This window comes from Sardina pilchardus, chromosome 12 (genome assembly GCF_963854185.1).
Source record: "Sardina pilchardus chromosome 12, fSarPil1.1, whole genome shotgun sequence".
NCBI lineage: Eukaryota > Metazoa > Chordata > Actinopteri > Clupeiformes > Clupeidae > Sardina > Sardina pilchardus.
Window position 1 is genome coordinate 18,262,091 of NC_085005.1, and position 20,431 is coordinate 18,282,521.

The 20,431-nt window shown below is 46.5% G+C and overlaps 1 protein-coding gene across 1 annotated transcript in view; it reads right to left on the bottom strand.

Annotated features, from left to right (window-relative positions):
• cdc42bpb (CDC42 binding protein kinase beta (DMPK-like)) overlaps positions 1-20,431 on the bottom strand; it is a 97,321-nt gene that overhangs the window by 44,670 nt on the left and 32,220 nt on the right. Inside the window, exons 3-11 of the mRNA XM_062551456.1 lie at positions 17,778-17,861; positions 16,061-16,156; positions 14,398-14,546; positions 11,696-11,789; positions 7,283-7,483; positions 5,130-5,378; positions 4,342-4,579; positions 2,658-2,765; positions 1,812-1,945 (exon numbers count right to left, since the gene is read on the bottom strand). Coding sequence (XP_062407440.1) covers positions 1,812-1,945; positions 2,658-2,765; positions 4,342-4,579; positions 5,130-5,378; positions 7,283-7,483; positions 11,696-11,789; positions 14,398-14,546; positions 16,061-16,156; positions 17,778-17,861 — 1,353 coding nt within the window. The remainder of the gene's footprint in view (positions 1-1,811; positions 1,946-2,657; positions 2,766-4,341; positions 4,580-5,129; positions 5,379-7,282; positions 7,484-11,695; positions 11,790-14,397; positions 14,547-16,060; positions 16,157-17,777; positions 17,862-20,431) is intronic.

The window sequence follows — 20,431 nt, forward strand, 5'->3', positions numbered from 1 at the left end:
AAAGAAATAACAAAATATTAACAAGCTTGTATGCATAAGCAGAAGAGATATAGGGAGAGTGAACAATGACTGAAGAAGATATGAAGATATGCACATACATAGCCTACATGTCAACCAGTGAACGAGAGCGAGAGAGAGAGAGAGAGAGAGAAAGGGGAGAGAGAGAACCAGAAAGATATAGATAGTTTTGACAGAGATAAAGTAACAGAAGGAGGTCATAGCGAAGAGAGAGAGTGTGTGAGAGAGCAAGAGAGTATAGACTCAGAGGAAGACGACAGAAATGACAGAAGTGATGGAGTGAGAGACAAGAGACAGAAGGAGCAAGAAAAGCTGGAGGTTTCTATAGAAAAACACAAGAGCATGATGGCTGACCGGTACTGGAGGAGCTAAACTAGAGGACAGAGACTATATCCACATACTGCACACTCATTCCTTCAATTGCCTATTAACCAAATCAGTCCAGCCATTCCCCAACCATTCTACACGGACTGTTCAAAAGCACTGAACAAATTCACTAACCAACGAACCAACCAACAACCAAAACTGTACATGTATCCTCCTAACTCCGACAGTGACCCTTCTCTACCACATCTATGTAGTCAACAACAACAACAACAAACAAACAAACAAACAACTGTATAGTTATCCTAACGAACAGATAGTGACCAGTCTATCTTTAGCACTACCATGTCGTCAACATTCCTTTTTCTTACGTGGCTATGTGTGCATCCACCAGTGGGGACAGAATGCCGGGCTGAATCAGATTAGGGCAAGACACAGTAGAGGGGTTTGACCCTGGCCTGAGTAACAGAATGATGACATTCATCAGGAGAGAGGAGGCCTAGTGTTTATAGAGTCCACATAATCAAGTACAGCCCAAGGATATCGAGTTAAGAAGGGGGGGGGGGGGGGGGGTGGGGGGGGGGGGGGCAGAGGGGGAGAGGGGATGTTTTGGAGGGCCTGGTTACTCAAGCCTAATCACTGTGTGTGTGTGTGTGTGTGTGTGTGTGTGTGTGTGTGTATGTGTGTGTGTGTGTGTGTGTGTGTGTGTGTGTGTGTGTGTGTCTGAGACAGACCACGAGAGAGAGCGTATAAGTGTGTGTGTGTAAGAGAGAGAACACAGATGTATGTGAGCCTGTGTGTGTGTGTGTGTGTGTGTGTTCGGCAGTTGCACAGCGGTCATCAAGCCATTTGCGTCAAACAGCGCTGCTAATGGCTACTCCATCCACATAATGCCCAGTAATGGCTTCTCAGCAGGCGTCCAGACTCACGACGACACGGCAATGGATGAGCTGAACATCCTCCTCAAAAACATATTTACTATCCGCCCTGCGTCCTACAGCCTGTGTCCTTACTCATACACACTTCACACTTCCCACACACACTTCCTGTTCATGGACACCGTCAAACTCTAATCAGCCAGCAAACAAACCCGTGATGTCCTCAGTATGACAAATGCCCTGAGGTCAGATAAGGGACTTCTATTCTGTTGGGTTATATTTGCAGTGTCATTGTCCATGGATTACTATGAGCATTATTCATTCATGTGATTCAAGTCTTCTTTGTGATCATGTCTTCCTTGCCAGGAAAGGAATAAAGCCTCTCCTACTCATTCACTCTTTTGAGTCACAAAACCTCAAGGCTATCCATGTCCACTGTCATTTATTGTGCAACGTACGTACAGATATAGCATTAGCATCACCACACGTAGCATGGAGCCATGGAGTGGGATGGCTTTTAGGCCAAGTCCGCTGCCCAGCAGACAGACACTTTTTCTGGGCCACGAGGGCCAGCGTTGTACTGTACTGTACCTTGTGGATCTCCTCCTTCTCCTGCCGCAGGGCCTTGACCTGCTTGTCCAGGGCCTTGAGCCTGGTGGAGGAGCTCTCGTAGTCCTGGCGCAGGGTCACCGCCTCCTCCAGCTGGTGCTCCAGCCGATCAGAGTCTGAGGAAAAGACAACCACCACCGTGAGTGCAAAATTCATTCATTCATCCATTCATCCATCCCTTCCTTCATCCATTCATTCATCTTTTCATGAGTCATTGGGTGTTAGCAGAAGCCTAGTTTCTATCCAAGGACCCGCAAAAACAACACGTATATCTTTTCCGTGCCAAAGTTTTCTCTTTTCTGACAGCTGGTTGTTAATTTAAAAATATAATAATAATTATCATCACATTTAGCACGTGCTACATGATTAAGACATGATTAAGATAAAGTCTAAAAATTAGCTGCGGCTACTTTGAGGCCAAGTAGCCATTACAATCAGTCCTTTACATGAAAGGTACTGACGCCATGACCCCTATCTGATTTGCTTTTCTGCACGCTGGTTGCACTTTACATTAGAACAAAACGTCTGGGAACTGTATTTCATGCCAAAGCAAACACGATTGAGTCTAAGATGGAGACTAATTATGGGCCGCACTGGCCTTCAGACACTGTCCTCTAGCATGAAAGGGCAGAGTGACTCATGAAAGTTCAATTCCATTAAATTAATCATAAACCACATCTGTGGAGTCTGCTGACCAGTGGAGATATAGCGGTTCATGTGACCGTTCCAGTTCACAGACTCCGTCCTTAATGGAACCCAGAACTGACTGACTGACTGCGTGTGTCTGTGTGTGTCTGTGTGTGTGTATCTGTGTGTCTGCCACCTCACCGGCTAGTTTCTTCTTGAGACGGTCGATCTCCTCGTTGAGCTTCTTGATCTCCTTGTCTCGGCCCAAGGTGCTGGTCCCACGGCCTGACCCGCCAGCCTGCGCTGATTCTGAGAGAGAGAGAGAGAGAGAGAGAGAGAGAGACAGAGAGACAGAGAGAGAGACAGAGAGAGAGAGAGAGAGAGAGACACAGAGAGAGACGGAGAGAGAGACAGAGAGAGAGAGAGACAGAGAGAGAGAGAGACAGAGAGAGAGAGAGAGAGAGACAGAGAGACAGAGAGACAGAGAGACAGAGAGACAGAGAGAGAGAGACAGAGACAGAGAGACAGAGAGAGAGAGAGAGAGAGAGAGAAGACGGTATTAGGACGGTACCAGGATGTTGGGTCAGAGAACCCAACACGTAAGTTGAAATAAGCACTCCAGTGTTTGCCATTAGTGACCTAGGTCCTACTGCAGATATATGGGGCCAACACACACACAAACACACACCAACATTGTGCATGACCAATATTGATTGACATTGATTAAGTCCTCCGTCCATGTCATGATCAATATGAAAAAGCATGCTTGAAACATGACTGTCTAGACTCTATTGTTAGCCTCCAGATAACCTTGACAAACGCTCCCATTTCCCATTCTGAGAAAGCGCAGGAAATAGGGTAGTTAGACAGAATATTCCACACCAGATGACAAGGGCACGCTAGCATGAGTCAGCCCACAGACTGAGGGGACACAACCCTGTGTGTGTGTGTGTGTGTGTGTGTGTGTGTAAAATCCCTCATCAAACATTAAACCGAGAGAAGGGCAGGCGTGTTTCATCATGAAAAAAAGTAAATAAAAGACACTGCTTGAGACAGGCAGAGGTAAAAGTACAAGCTCAAAGGCTGAAAAATTCATGCAGACGGGGGAATAGGTTTGCTTTGTGTCTGAAGGCCATGTTTTCAGAGCGTTAACAGCTGGTTATGGTAAAATCTGTGTACACAAACATGCACCCGTAGACAGGACAGACACACACACAGACAGTGGGTATGTGTACGTGAATGTGTGTGAGAGAGACTGTATTTATGTATGTTCATGTGCATTTCTATCTATTCTGCCCTATTGATGTGTTTGCAGGCATGTATGTATGTACTGTATGTGTGTCAGTGTGTTTCTGCTTCTCCCGTTCTGTCCCGTGCGTGTGTGTGTGCATGTGTGTGTGTGTGTGTGTGTCCCTACCTTGCAGCTTGCGGTTGAGCTCCAGGTTAGGGTTGGGGATATGTGTGCATGTGTGCATGTGTGTGTGTGTGTGTGTGTCCCTACCTTGCAGCTTGCGGTTGAGCTCCAGGTTAGGGTTGGGGATATGTGTGCATGTGTGCATGTGTGTGTGTGTGTGTGTGTCCCTACCTTGCAGCTTGCGGTTGAGCTCCAGGTTAGGGTTGGGGATATGTGTGCATGTGTGCATGTGTGTGTGTGTGTGTGTGTCCCTACCTTGCAGCTTGCGGTTGAGCTCCAGGTTAGGGTTGGGGATATGTGTGCATGTGTGCATGTGTGTGTGTGTGTGTGTGTCCCTACCTTGCAGCTTGCGGTTGAGCTCCAGGTTAGGGTTGGGGATATGTGTGCATGTGTGCATGTGTGTGTGTGTGTGTGTGCATGTGTGCATGTGTGTGTGTGCGTGCGTGCGTGTGTGTGTGTGTGTGTCCCTACCCTGCAGCTTGCGGTTGAGCTCCTGGTTCTCCTTCTCCAGGCTGCGGATCCTCTGCTCGAAGGCCTCCACCTGTAGCCCCCCGTCCACCTCCATGGCGGCCGAGCCGCCTGCACCGGGCAGCGCGGCCTGGCGCACGGTGCCGCAGTCCGAGAAGCAGCTGTCTGTGGTGTAGGTGAAGCCCACGAAGGGCAGGTGCTGACCGGTGAAGCCCGTGTGGGACATAGGCGGAGCAATGTCCTACGAGGCAGGTTGGGGGGGGGGAGAAAGTTATACACGTTATTTGATAATTAATTACTTTTTTGATTAAATCAGTTCCTAATACAACTTGTAGATTGAAGGAGAACTTCAACGTTTCTCGAGGTCAGAGTATTGTCGCTTTTATCGTACTGACAGGTCGATGTGAAAAATTGCCGGAATTCTCCTTTAATCTAAGAGTTTAAGTAAGAGTTTTCCTTTAAGAGGCAGCCAGCAACATGGTCAATGGAACACTGGGTTCAGGCTCTGGGCTCTGCTAAACGCCATGAGTTTCTGAAATTTAAATTTAAATCAAAATGAATTAATTGGTGAAGGGATATTTTTGACAGTTAAGGAGTGCAGGAACTAATTTATAAACAAACATTGTTCTCACTATTTTTTTTTCTTTTAAATCAGTTAAAAAAATAGAAAAATAAATAAATAATTTTCTCTGTAAAAATTGAGGGGATTCTTTCATTTCGTCTCATCGGACGACTATCCCTGACGTCCCTACAACGAGCAGGACGGGACATGAGGTGACCCGTGGACTTACAGGGTTTTTCAGGACATCGTCGTCCACGTCGAAGTTGGATGTGTCGGAGGGCGAGCTGACGTCGGGGATGTACGGCGCCTCGGTGTTGCGGATGTTCTCCCAGTCGATGCCCGCGAAGAAGGGGTGCCGACGGAACTCCTCGATGCCGTTCTGGCCCAGGCGCCGCTCCCGGCCGCAGATGAGCCGCTGGATCAGGTCCTTGGCGTCCTCCGACACGTCCGTGATGTGGGAGGGGAACTGGAAACGCTCCTGCAGACCAGAGAGAGATGGAGACAGACAGAGACAGAAGATTCCACACACCAGGGTGAGCAAGGGATCGAGCCAGAATTAACATTTTTAATCATATCTGAAATGAGTTTTAGTCCATCTCCCAGAGACAGAGACAGACGCACAGAGAGACAGACAGAGAGAGAGAGACAGACCTAAAAGGATCTAGAAGGGTGAGAGGGAGAGCTACCAAATATGTAAGTAATTCGCTATCATTTTTACTTTAACAGACAAGGATTTCTAGCAGCAAACATGACTATTCAGATTTCATCAAACATGACATGTGTTTTTCCTGAGACAATGGAAATACACACACACACACACACACACACACACACACACACACACACACACACACACACACACACACACACACACACACACACACACACACACACACACACACACACACACACACACACACACACACACACACACACACACACACACACACACACACACACACACACACACACACACACACACACAGACGAGAAGGAGATGATGGGGTGTGAAATAAAAACAATTTCTGTCCTCGTTCTGAAAGACTGAGACGTCGGTGGCTTTTCTCTACCATGCCGTTACATTAAATGATTTCCATGTGACGCTCCTACGCAGACCGAAGCACCTTCCATCTTGTATTAATCACGCGGGATTGGAGCTGCAGACAGTCGGCAATATCCCAGAGCTCGACAGAACCGCTTTTCTCCGGTTTTATAACGATTTTCAATAACCATAATTAAACTGTGTTTTCCTACTGCTGAGGTGGGGGGCCAACACACACAGGCAAATCATCTGTGAGTAATATAACAACTAGACCTCCATCCAAGTCATGATCAATATCTGACAAGGTCTGTTTTGAAAATCTGGCAGCAACACAGGCCCCTAGACAGTGTGCGTAGCCCCGAGATATATTCCTCCTTTCTCGTAAACGTAGACCAGCCTTGAAATATCATCTGTGCCGCATCAATAAGGGGTCTAAGGAGAAAATGCAGTGTGTGTGTGTGTGTGTTTGTGTGTGTGTGTGTAGAATCAATTGATCGTGGAGTGGTTTTATCCTCAACCCAAGTCGCCCAGACGGACAGACACACACACACACACACACACACACACACACACACACACACACACACACACACACACACACACACACACACACACACACACACACACACACACACACACACATGCGCGCGCGCGCGCACACACACCCTCCACCCCCCCCTCTTTCCCTTAGCGGTGCAGAGGACACTGGGATGCCTCTTTGATGTGTCGGCAGCGCTCCACATTCATGCAAATTCCATACAAATCCCTGACCCCCTCCTTTACACACACACCCCTCTCAAAGGCCTCCTCACACAACCTGCACACACACACACACACCACAAAGACACCGACACATACACCACCCTGGATACTGCATACTCGCTATCCTACTTCCTGAGTCACAGAGCCGGTTAACCTCAGGGCGAAGCCAAGGGTGGGGGATGATGAGGATAGGGAGAGGAGGTGGAGGTGGAGTGGGGAGGGAGAGAGGAGAGGAGAGGGAGAGGAGAGGAGAGGAGAGGAGAGGAGAGGAGAGGAGAGGAGAGGAGAGGAGGTGGGGTGTGCTGAACAGTTCCAGTCTACATTTCAAACTGTCTGTTTCCTTCAGGTAAATAAAGAGATTAAATCATGTATAAATATATGAATGAAGACTAAACCACAACATTCAAATGAGCCTGATTTGACAAGGGTTCCTCTGACAGAGAAACACAGACAGAGAGAGAGAGAGACGGAGAGAAAGAGAGAGAGATCAGAAAGAAAGAAAGAAAGAAAGAAAGAAAGAAAGAAAGAAAGAAAGAAAGGTAAATGACGACACCAGATGGCTAACTAACTGCTCTCACCTCGTGGTTCATGATCTTGCCGTAGGTCTCCACAAGGGACTCTGCGTAGAAGGGCGTCTCTCCGTAGAGCATCTCGTACATGCACACGCCCAGGGACCACCAGTCGCACTCCGGCCCGTACTTCCCCATCCCGTCCTCCATCGCCTGCAGGATCTCCGGGGAGATGTAGTCTGGGGTTCCCACAGCAACCGACGATTGAACCTGGGAAGCGGACACACAAAGGGGCCGGACAGAATTGAGCCGTTGACCAGCGAATGTTCTAAACAGCCGTTTTCGCTCACCGAAGTTTTCAACCGCATCATTTTCACATTTTAAGAAATACTGAAGCACTTTTCCTCTGTTGCACACACGCTGTTTGTTTATCCAGCATATCATGATGTCCACAGACAAGGTAGAGTTTGTTGCATGATTTTATGAAAAGTATGATGTATTGCGACATCGAAGCAAGTCAAATTTGTAGTTTCTTATGTCTCATTCCATCAAACTACAGATCCGCTAGCCGATCTGGTAAACTTACACAGCGTGGTTATAGCCGATAGAGGGCGGCGAAGCGAGTGCAGAGGTGCCATTCACCCTGTTACCAGTTGATGAACCACTGAAATGATTTTGGAAACATTATTTTACGGTACAAAAAAAAACTCTTTGGTGTTGCTTTAAAGCTCACAAAAACAGACGGTGATGTTTGGAGAATAACGTTTGAGTCATCAGCACTGGGACATCCTGGGATCGTTTAGGCCTAGGTCTGTCCCCGCATGAACCGATTCCCACACCAACAGACATCAATTGAACGGCTCACTACGCAGGCACCCATTCCAACACTGTCGGACATACATTTCACGGTTCACCAAAACGGCAATTGCATGCAGATGGCAAGAGCAACAGTGACACAGACAGACACACCCATAAATACATACAAGATCCAAAAGCTGAGGATGTGGCATAGTGTTAATGAGAGAACACACTCTCAGCTACAAACCCCCACCACCACCCACCCCACACACACCCTTTCGGAGATCGAACATTAAAACGATTCACAAAGCCTTTAGCCTCGGAGCTGAAACGGGGGGAGACCTCTGGGGAATTCTAAACACACTGCGTGTGAAAGAAACACACTCTGTCAAGAGCTTCAAAGAAAAAAAAAATAGCACAAAGACTCGCTTCTCTCTCATATCAGCGTCTTCTTAACCTGAGGTTATTAATTCCTCTGCGCGCTGAGGAAGGGAGACTGGAAACTGGATGAAGACACGTCCCAGAGCTCAGGCAATAAAATTAGCATGAAAGAACAGAACATTAACCCAGACCCATAAATTAGCCTGAATGCAGAGCTTGCCCCTGAGCTAGTCGAGCTCGTTCAGATTTAGACTTCCAGCACGGAGACTGGGAACGGCGACGGGCTGGGAGAGAACGGCTGATTACAGAGCAGTTAGAGCTGTATGGTTTTGTACAGGATCTAAACACTACCGTCTGTATAATCTCTAACATAATTTGGACTCTGTACTGTCTGTACGTCAATCTGTGAACGGTTCTCTACGTGACTTACTGTAAACAGAACCTCGACATTCTATGCATGATCTATGCACAATTTCGGTATGGTTCCATCAATGATCTCATGCATGATTCAAAACCTCTACAGATTTCCAGTGCACAGTGACCTCCTACTAGAGCTTTTGGTTTGATGGGGCTGCGTAATGTCTAAATTAAGATGACCGGACCGCTAGTATGGTCACACCGTCTTTGTCTAGATGTCTGTCTGTCTGTCGGTCTATCTAGCTTGTGAAGGCTCGGTCAGGTGTAGGTTACTGGGGCACTGCTAAGATGACCATAGTACTGCTCCTCAAAACAGCTTCACAATGTGCTGTGTCTTAATTGTGTGTGTGTGTGTGTGTGTGTGTGTGTGTGTGTGTGTGTGTGTGTGTGTGTGTGTGTGTGTGTGTGTGTGTGTGTGTGTGTGTGTGTGTGTGTGTGTGTGTGTGTGTGTGTGTGTGTGTGTGTGTGTGTGTCTTGAGAGAGATGGAGAGACTGAATATGTGTCTGTGTGTGCATTAGTGTGAGTGCTCGCATTGTGTGCTGCTTGGCCAGTGGACCGGTCAAGTCCCGTTTCGCTGCCTAGAATTGCTTGAAGACTTGTCACCAGCCCCAGGATTATGTAACAGTCACGCTACTAACCAGGGCAGTGCTGAACAGAGCGAACAAGCACGAGACTGAACACACACACATGCGCACACACACACACACACACACACACACACACACACGTCCTTTCCAACTGCCCAAAACACACACACACACACACACACATCCTGATCTTACTCTGTCCTGCCTAAAGCACACACAAACACACACAGAGTGATCTTGCTCCCTTCTGCCAAAGTGCACACACCCACACAGACCACCCTTACTCTTACCCAACACACACCTCCCTCCCTAACGCCCCAACACACAATCACACACTGACACAGTCACTCCCTCCCCAACCACACACACTCTCTCCTTGTGACTGATATGGTGTTTCACTGCCCAGGGAATGCTTGACAGAATTCCTCTTAAACACTCGTCACTGTCAAACTGGCATGAGGCATTGCACAGAGGCTACTTTTAGCCATTAAGGGAACAACATCATTGTGCTGGGATGAGCCTGTAGACTAGTGACTCATGGACAGTCTGAGTCAGTGACAGGGACTACTCAAACAAACAGAGCAGTCCGATAAACATGATCTAATCCGTGCTTTGAACTAAAGGACCTGACTCAACCCTGGCTGACGGCAGGCTCCGTGATCTCTGTCTAAACAGTCATGTTGACTGAGGTGGCAGGCGTAGGCTATTCTTGATTTTTTATTAACAAAAACAATCTAAATAATTCTAAAATAATTTCAAAAAAAGACAGTTATATGTGTCTGCAGATTTTGAATATCATTACTAGCAATTCCATCGTTGCTAACTGCCCTGAAAATAACCATGACGCCACCCTGTTAACTTTCTTACTAGGACACCACTGACATCATTAAATGAAGTGTTGGAGGTTATTTTTCATTTTGTGGTATATTTTGAGGCATATCTTAACAAGCACAACAATCTTTCATGTGTGATCGCTGGAACCAGCTGGCTTCCAGAGCATATGCTACCTCTGTGTGTGTGTGTGTGTGTGTGTGTGTGTGTGTGTGTGTGTGTGTGTGTGTGTGTGTGTGTGTGTGTGTGTGTGTGTGTGTGTGTGTAGAGCCTTGCATCAGCCTGCCATGTGAGGAACCGGGCCGGAACTAACTGGCGCTGCTCATTCCGTGATTCCCGCCTGCTCTCGTCAGCAGTCCGCCTGGGATTTCCCGGGGCATCTGCGCTCTTGGTTGACTTGCCACCCAAATGCCCCCCCCCCCCAAAAAAACGCCACTGAATGCCCACTTGGCACAAGCACACATACGCCACTTTCTAATTACCCAATCGCCCAGAGTGATCCCCTCCCATTCCCAACTGCTACCACCCCCAGTGCCCAGTGCGCTGTACCCAGCTGGGTTGGTCTGGGCTGGACATGACTGGTGGTGACACATTGGCCAGATGTAGCCTTGACCCGTAAGTGTCCGGCTGTCAGGGTTGAATCAGCCATCACAATGACCAGGGACGACATCAGGAGAGGAGGAGGAATATTGCTATTGTTTGCTATGTGTCTGGGCAACGGTAGGGGTGACATTGTGCCTCTGGTATGTTGTCTTGTGAGTTGGTTATCCATGGCAGACACCTTCACCACAATAGATCATTAAGTACAGACATATATGGTTTGCTTTGATCAGCCTTAGACTTTCATTAGAAGTGTTGGTACCTTGATCTACCAGTGCAGCTATAGCCGTCCCAAATCTTCATTATTTGATTCATTTTTGGTGTTTTCAGTTGATGACACACAAGGCAACTTTTTGAGCGATGTTTCTAAGAGATGTTCAAGTACTTTTTTCTAGGGTACATTAATCAGCACTTGGTACATTTTCATGGGCATCGAATCAGAACACATGGAAGAGGTTATATGGTTGTCCAGCAGCACTTCTCAAAAAGCTGCCCCCTGCATTGCCACCTTAAGGTGTTCTGTCCACCAATCGCCTTTTTTACGCTGAGAGCGCCCTCAACCTCCTTTTCTCGGTGCTTCGAGAAGTGTTTATTGTTGCTATGTTACCAAAACCAGAGACGGTTTATAACAAGAAATGACATTGACGAGCCCGGCGCTGTTCTAAAAGTTGAAGAGATTTCAACTTTGAGCGCTCTGAGAACTGCGGTAAAAAACGGTCAGCGCAGAGAGCTTTTTTTCCGCCGGGGGCACTCAGCACTGTGAACGCTGAGCTACATAGACTTTACATTGAAAATTGTCGCCGTTGGCGCTGAAAACGCGATAGGTGGACACAGGGCCTAACAGCCTGGCGAGGGTAGAGGTCTTACCGTGCCATCGGGCATCATCCTGAGACAGGAACCGAAGTCGGCCAGGCGGATGTGTCCATTCATGTCCAGCAGAACATTGTCTGGCTTGATGTCCCTGATAACCATTAGAAAGAGAGAAATACAAAATATAAAACAAGATTCAGTGAAAGACAGAGAGACAGAGAGAGTAATAGACTGTGTTGAGAAAATGCACCAAAAGACAACATGAAACGAAAAGATTCTTTCCAGCAAATCACTCGATAGTATATTCACAAACAAATCTTCCTCAAAACTTTCTTTCATCAAGCACTCCCTCTTTCCTTTTCTATCTTACTTGCTACATCCCTCTCCCCCTCCTTTTCCATCATTCTCTCTCTCTTATCTCTCCGTCTATTTCTCTCTCTCTCTCTCCCTCTCTCTCTTTCTGTCTGTCTCTCTCTCTCTCTCTGGCTCTCTCGTACGTCTCTGTGTCAGTGGTCGCGGAGTGGCGGGTGAGGGCTCTGCCCGGCTGGGCCTGCGAAGGGCCACACACAGAGTGGCCTCTGTTTCACAGGGTTGGCACCACACTGGGCACCACAGGCACGAAGTAAACACAGCAGGCAGGACTCATCGCTTCGTCACACACACATACAGGAACACACACACACACTCACACTCTCTCTCTCTCTCTTCCTCTCTCATACACAAACCCACACAAACACACACACACGCAAGGAGGCACACACGCACAATCAGGCCCATTCACACCTACAAACACACAGACAGTCACACACACACAAGCCGGCCCATTAAGTGCCCTCTCGCTCGGTTGCACTCCTGCTCTCCCAGGCTGCCTACGGTGGGGAGGTGGGGGGGGGGTGGGGGGGTGGGGTGGGGGCGATGAGGAGTGGGGCTCACCAACATGAATGGCCCAAACACATGTTTAACGCTGGACAGTCAGGGGGATATCTGGCCTCGGACGTGACTGCCGTGACCTCCATTTGAACATGAGGAGAAGGGGGCACAGACGGGGAACGGGCAGCGTACTCTCTCTACGTGAATGTGTGAATGACTATGAACTGTGCTGGTGATGTCCTGGCTAAGAAACTTAGCAGGCTAGCAGGTGTACAGTAGGTTTGACTCCCTGCTGCCACTGTAATTGGTGTCTGAAAGTCTCTCTGGATAAAATGCATAAATGACAATTAAATAAATGGACTACGAATGTTTACATACAGTTTAGAGATGTATTTCCACTGGAGGTTTGAGACTTGCTGGGAAGATAATTTTCAATCAGACATCCTGTGTCTGTGTGTGTGTGTGTGTGTGTGTGTGTGTGTGTGTGTGTGTGTGTGTGTGTGTGTGTGTGTGTGTGTGTGTGTGCATGAGGGTGCACAATTTTGACTGGCATCTAGATGGATACCGATTTAGGTATGCGAACGCATGGGAGTTTGCCAGCGTCTAAGTAAGCAGTGTAAGCATACGAGTGCTCATAAGACGAGACAGGTACCTGGTGGTGCCAGGTCCATGGTGCCAACAAGATAGCAGTGCGCTTGAATGCTTCAATATCATAGCGTGCATATTTTTAAACACTGCTCTTTTAAATGTTAGATTATCATTTTTAAGTATGCTTATTCGTAATATTTCAGGGGGTGCTATGTAATTTCGCTGTAGTGTTGTCCTCAGCGGTACAATAACAATAAAGAATCGAATCTAAAAAATAGATGGCGAGGGAGGTGTACAGGACACAGACAGACAAACAGACACAGACAGACAGACAGACAGACAGACAGGAATAATGTGCGCGCGCGTGTGTGTGTGTGTGTGTGTGTGGTTTTTGGCACCCGAGGGAAGCAGCAGTGACCAGGCTTCCTGGACGCATAGCAGGCAGGAAGAGAGGCCCAGCTGTGCCGGAAGGCTCCCCAGGACATGCTCTCCCTGCTGGGCAGAGGGTCCAGGAAGAGGCCCCTTCTACAGGCAGCCACACTACCGGGACCATCTTAGCCACATCTTAGTCATCTGTCAACACATCGGACCAGGCTAGTCCTACTCACGGCCAGGCGACTACAGCAACACACCTCCGTGTGCTTCTTATCTTTCTCTCGCTCTCTCGCTTTCTCACTCTCTCACACACACACACACACACAATCAGTGCCCCTAAATGTAAACGTTCACACAGCTCACTGTAAAGCTCTACAGTCAGGCCAAAGTGACTTCCCGTCAGGATAAGACATAGATAAGGTACAATGAATAATGTTCTGCTGAATGGAAGTTTTAGCCCGTTTGGTAAATGACAGATGCCTGAACTTGAAGCTAAAGCCAGATTACTAGGGGGCACCTGAATGGGAAGTCATATCATTCATGAAACACACCTGCTCCAGAGAGTTAGTGTGCTATTTATTACATTTTAAGCAAAAACACAACTGATTATTATGGTTCATTTTGAAACAATTAACTTTCTCGGTCATCAAAACCCTTGTTTAATAACCCAGGGCTTAAAGTACAGCCTGAAGTTAGCAGACATTTTTAAAGCCACTACCACCACACAATTATCAATTACCAAATTTTCACAGCATAAACGCTCCAGGCCATGCCTGAATTCACGCACACTGCCTGATACCCTTTCAACCCTGCTAACCAACCTCCTAACCCTGGAGCCTTGTGTCTAATCTCTGCTGCTTATTGGCCAGGTGTTATTACTAGGAGCCTGGTTGCCATGGTGATGACGACTGATGACAGCGTCTCACCTGTGCACGTAGTTCTGCTGGTGGATGGAGCTGATGGCGAGCACCATCTCCGCCACGTAGAACTTGGACATGTCCTCCGGGAGACGGTCCTCGAACTTACTCAGCAGGGTCAGCAGGTCACCCCCGACGTAGTAGTCCATGACCAGGTACTGGAGGTGGGGGAGAGGGGAGAACGTTAAGGCAATGTTTGGCATTATACCAAATTTGAATGCACTTCAGGGTGTACCATCAGTAGTATAATGTTCACCAGGGTGTACCATCAGTAATATATGTTCACCCGGGTGTACCATCAGTAATATATGTTCACCCGGGTGTACTATCAGTGGTATACTGTATGTTCACCAGGGTGTACTATCAGTAGTATATGTTCACCAGGGTGTACTATCAGTAGTATTTGTTCACCAGGGTGTACTATCAGTAGTATATGTTCACCAGGGTGTACCATCAGTAGTATATGTTCACCAGGGTGTACAATAAGTAGTATATTTTCACCCGGGTGTACCATCAGTAGAATATGTTCACCAGGGTGCACAATGAGTAGTATATGTTCACCAGGGTGTACTATCAGTAGTATTTGTTCACCCGGGTGTACCATCAGTAGTATATGTTCACCAGGGTGTGCCATCAGTAGCATGTAGTAGTCCATCAACAGACACTAGGGAGTGAGGAAGAGGGCTGTCTTGCACTAAGGCAATCTGAGAAAAACATTTGTTGGTGCTATGCTCTAAACCGAAAAGTTTTTGGGGGGGTCTTTGGCATCAAGTCACACAAGAGGCAACTGAAGATGCCCCAAGATGTCTTCCAAGAATTAAAGAGATGAACACAATAGAGCACAGCAAAAGAATCAACTGAGGAAGAAGAGAGCACACAGCTCTAGCAGCAAAGGCACTCCTTTACGTAAAATGTTTTTCATCTTTATGACATGTCTTAACAGGGCCGATAAAAACACCCACGCGCAGTGGCTCGTGCCTTCTGCAGGGGCACAGTCCAAATGAAGGCAGTGTAACTGTAAAATCTCTTTACACTGAAATAATGTTGGGGAGAGCGGTCTACTTTGATAAATGGCATATGTCCACCAGCCTTTCACTATTAATACCATGCAATTGTCCATCAGAAGGCACACAGGGTGGGGAGTCGAAAGAGAGCTATATTTGTGACACCGAGTTCACCAAAAAGGGAAAACCTATGGATCGAAGCATATGGTGTGCGTGGACTGTGACAACAGATGTTTGTTAACGCTTGAGCTTTAAACTTAAGTAACCCCATGTGTTACATCACAACCGGCAGACACAGCCAAAATCACTGATGTATTTATTTCTCAGACCAGGCATGTCGAGGCACTTGCAGCTTGGCTGTGCCTGTTCTGTCCTCTACAGGAAAGCGCTGTTATTCGTGCACATTTGTTCCCTGAATGTTGTCTTTGCGAAAGAAATAAAAGTCAGGCATGTAGTGGTGCTTGTATTTTGGCAGTGCCTCTCTACCCTATGTGTATCTTAAATATACATTTAGAACAAGCAGAAATAGGGCTCACACACAGACACAAACTCAGACACTTTTCAGGAAAGTGCCGGCATTCTTCTGTAATCATTTCATTTGTTGTGTTTTATATAGCAATAATAATAATAATAATGTTTTCAGTGTCTGGTTGTGTGTCTGTTCTTACCAGGTAGTTGTCATCCTGGAAGGCGTAGTGTAGGGTGGTGATCCACTGGCAGTCTCCGTTAACCAGGACGTCCCTCTCCTCCCGGAAACAGGCCGTCTACAGGGGAACAAGGGTGGGGTTGGGGGACCAGGAAGTAAGTGACAGTGTTTTTCCTCATACTGCCTGCATCCTGCTGGGGTGTGGTATATGTACTATAGTCTCCCATTTAATGTTGAGCAAAACATACATTATGAGTGTCAGACTTTTGGTATCTTCAAACACAACACTGCAGCCAATAGGTTTTAGCAAGTAATTATGAAATTCTGAGTATCTACAACATTGAATGCTGTGCATAGGTTTTGCATAAAATAGCTTGCTTTTGCCCAGTAAATATGGATTGTTTGGGATAATCTCAAGAACAGCACTAGAGTCAACCTTCATTGAAATATTGATAATATTTATCATTGTATTTACTAAGAAATAATATATGCATTTGATAATACGAAATAATTTCCTAATATTACCAATATTGTAAGCTGTGCTTGGGATTTAATGAACTTGGCCCGTCTTTTCGTCTTAACCTACAACAACACTTCAGAGGGATATAGCGCGTCTTATGAAGACGCTCAGGAGGATCTGGGGGCCTTGCTATGTTCAAAGTGGGATTGAGGGATTACTGACCAGCCCTGGCTGACAAAAGCTCGCCTGACACAGCACTGAGAGGCCTAGGGGCACTGTCAGAAGTGATTGTACAGAAAGTAGGTCAAGAAGATGGGAGGCGAGCATAAGAAGGGGGAGAAATGGCCTCCTCCCTTTACTCCAATTGCCTCCTGCAGAGGGAAGCTACAGTCTCCTGAGAACTGGCTTGGGCAATAAAGGGGTTTTGGGGTGCAGGAAATGCTTTCTGGTGTTACCTAGGCGAACATGGAGAAGAGGAGTGCCACAAGGCTCAATGCAAGGTACCTACTGAATTTATGCGCCAACTGAGTGGTAATGAAAGAGATTCACATTGATATTGATATACATTATTGATATTACATTACATTGATCAAATTAACAGACATCTTTGTGTGCTATTCACATATGCAGTAGGCAGGCTTCCTGGGTAACAACCAGTTGGTTAATCAGTTCAGCCACTGAAACACAATGTCAGTGGGAGTGTATGGTGAGACAGATATGCTGCTGAGACTAGGGGTGTGCACAGATAACAGTTAACTGTTCAAGAAATAGTCCATGAGTACTAATAATAACAACGGAATATCAGTTGTTAAAAATGTTTAACTTCTTCGTATGCACACCCCATACTGAGAAAGATCTGATGGGGGTTGCACTATAGTGACACAACGGGTGTGTGTGGGTGAGTGCATGCTGACACAGGTCTAAGAGTGAGACGGACCACAGGAGTGAATCAGAGACAAATTTGCAGGTAGTGTTAATCTAGTCAGACGCGATGAGACTAAATATGTTTGTCAACAACCTTTTTTTCCAAGACTAAGACGAGACGATGAGGAGACTTACATGTCTTGTAACACTGACTAAGACTATATCAATATGCATTACTGTTGATGAAAAAAAGACAAGAATGAAATGTTTTGCATGATACACAAACTAAGATAAAATCTCTCTTTGTTTTCGTCTCCAAAATGACTAACAAAACGAAGACTAAATTAAAAATAGGTGACAAAATTAAAACTATTTGCAGGAATGACACTGATCTGAGAGTTCAGCTGGTCTTTACCTCGGCTCTTTTCAGCATCTCCCACTTGTTGAGGATTTTCATGGCGTAGACCCGTTCCGTGTTTTTCATCTTCACCACAGCAACCTAGACAAGAAGCAAACGGATTGGTGATTGGTCATTTAAGTATGTTTCTGGGCTTTTTATGCCTTTATTGATAGAACAGTGGAGAGAGACAGGAAGTGAATGGGAGAGAGAGCAGGGATGGGATCCATAAAAGGACCACGGGGCGGGACTCAAACCCGGGTCGCCAGCACACGGTGCAAGTGCCCCCAGCCAGTTGCGCCACCGCTGGGGCCTGAAGAATGCATTTTTAAACAGGCAGTAACTGGCAGGGAAATCTTATTCATTTAGTCATTCATTTATTCATTCATTCATTCATTCATTTATTGATCTTGTTTACTCTTGCCCTACTTTGAATCCTTTCTCCCAGGAGGAAAAGCCTCTCACTAATTCATCATTTTGATCTTTGATGTTTCCCCACAAAATCAAAAGGGGGCAAAGGAAATGGTTAAAATGTTTCCCAAATTGACCAAAAAAACCATACAATTTTAACTACTTGGAACAGTCATACCAAGAGGGAGTGGGGGATGCCTATGGAATCAAAGAGGGCAGCAGGCTTGAAATGGATCAAATCTTTCCTCAGTGAAGACCATAAAAACAAACAGTCCTTGGATTAGTCACAAAATGTCATCAGTCATTTACTCTCTCTCTGTGTGTGTGTGTGTGTGTGTGTGTGTGTGTGTGTGTGTGTGTGTGTGTGTGTGTGTGTGTGTGTGTGTGTAGGGGGGACCTGAGGAAGCAATGAGTCAGTAGACAGTGGAAATAAGGGCAGCAGGAATAATACTGGCTGCTTGTCACGCACACAAACACACCGTCTATGTAGCCAATGAGACTGTATAGCCACACCCAGACATAGGATGTGACAAGTATTGGGCGCATCATTGCAACATATTCCCTTCCCTAGATGTCTGGTTACAAGGAACTTGGTGATCTCTGGGTTAATCATTGCGGGCAGCAATAAAAAGAAAAAGGAAGTCACTTAAGCCCAACAACAAAGAGGAGTGAAGCACCTTACTATCTACAGTACCAGAAATGATGGCTAGAATAGGGAGGAGGACTATTGTTTGTTCTTCTATCGGGTCACAAGTTCCTCGTTTGCTAAGATCCTCAATGATGGTAACTACTACAACTGTTATTGAGGGCACAAATGCATGATGGGTATGTAAATTATTTAACGTCGTCATGGCATTGCTGAACATGGAAGAATACAGGTCACTAACATCCCCAGTAAATGTAGTTCCTTTTCCAAATCTGACACACACAAAAAATCACTGTTCCTGAGAATATCAACTCTATAATTCTAATTCTATGTACGCTGCAATACTTACAAATAGGTGCAGCACAAAAATAAATAAATACTATGTTAAATAAAATAAAAAATGTCACTGCATGCCAAGTAGACTTTAACACTGAGGCTGAATTTGTCCTACAACATCTGGCATATAGGCTAGCAGTGGAGGCTCTGGGATGTTTAGCTATTCAAACTATTTCATTAACATTTCACAAACACAATGGCCTAGCCAGCAGGCAAAACGTCTGGAGTGCTTTTGCAATAGTCTCATATGGTAGAATGCTAAGCGGGCCCTTGAGCAGTGTGCGTGCTTTTGTTTGAGAGATGTCTGGCTTGTTGCGGTGCTTATTGACTTAGCACAGTGAAGAGTCTCCAGTGTTGGCTGCACTGTTGGCTACTGCTCTTTGGGCAGTCTGCTCTTTGCTCTGTTCACCAGACGTCACATAATGTGCGTTTACCCAAAGCAACCATCAGCAGCACAGAAGCCCGCATCCCCACATCTTACCCTAGCCTACTCGACCACACACACACACCAGTGTAAGTAATGAACCACACAACACACACACACACACACACACACACACACACACCTGGCTGGTGCCTTATGTGCCGTCTCAGCAAACAACGTTATGCCAGCCTGGCACGTAAAAATAAAACACAAAGACACACACAGACACATGCAAGCGTGTACACAAACACAGGCGCACACACAGGCACACACACAGACACAATAACAAGTGCAAAAGAGTACTATTGCAAATCAAGCCTGTCTTAAACACACATTTAGAACAAGTTGAAACAGGGCTCGCACACAGACACAAACACAGACACACACATACATTCTCCCCTTATCAGGCAGGCTTCTAACCACACCAGATAACTGACCTCATTACAAAAACAAACCAAGCCCAGAATCTTCTGAATTCTCCCTCCCTCTCTCTCTCTCTGTGTGTGTGTGTGTGTGTGTGTGTGTGTGTGTGTGTGTGTGTGTGTGTGTGTGTGTCGTCCTCTTTTCCTCCTCTCCTTTTTTAGACACGGATTTCGCCAGTCAGCCTGACCTGATTCTGAGGCGAGAGGTACATGGACAGCGGCGACTAGCCAGAGGTCACAAACACACACACACACACACACACACACACACACAAAACATCTAAACAGACCTAAGCACACACAGACGAATGTATATAGCAATATAACAAACAGACACCCACACTCATACACAGATAAGCCCATCCACGTGCAAAGATGCACACTTTGTCTTGGCGTGACGATTGCACAAGTGCCAGCGGCTAACGACGAGATA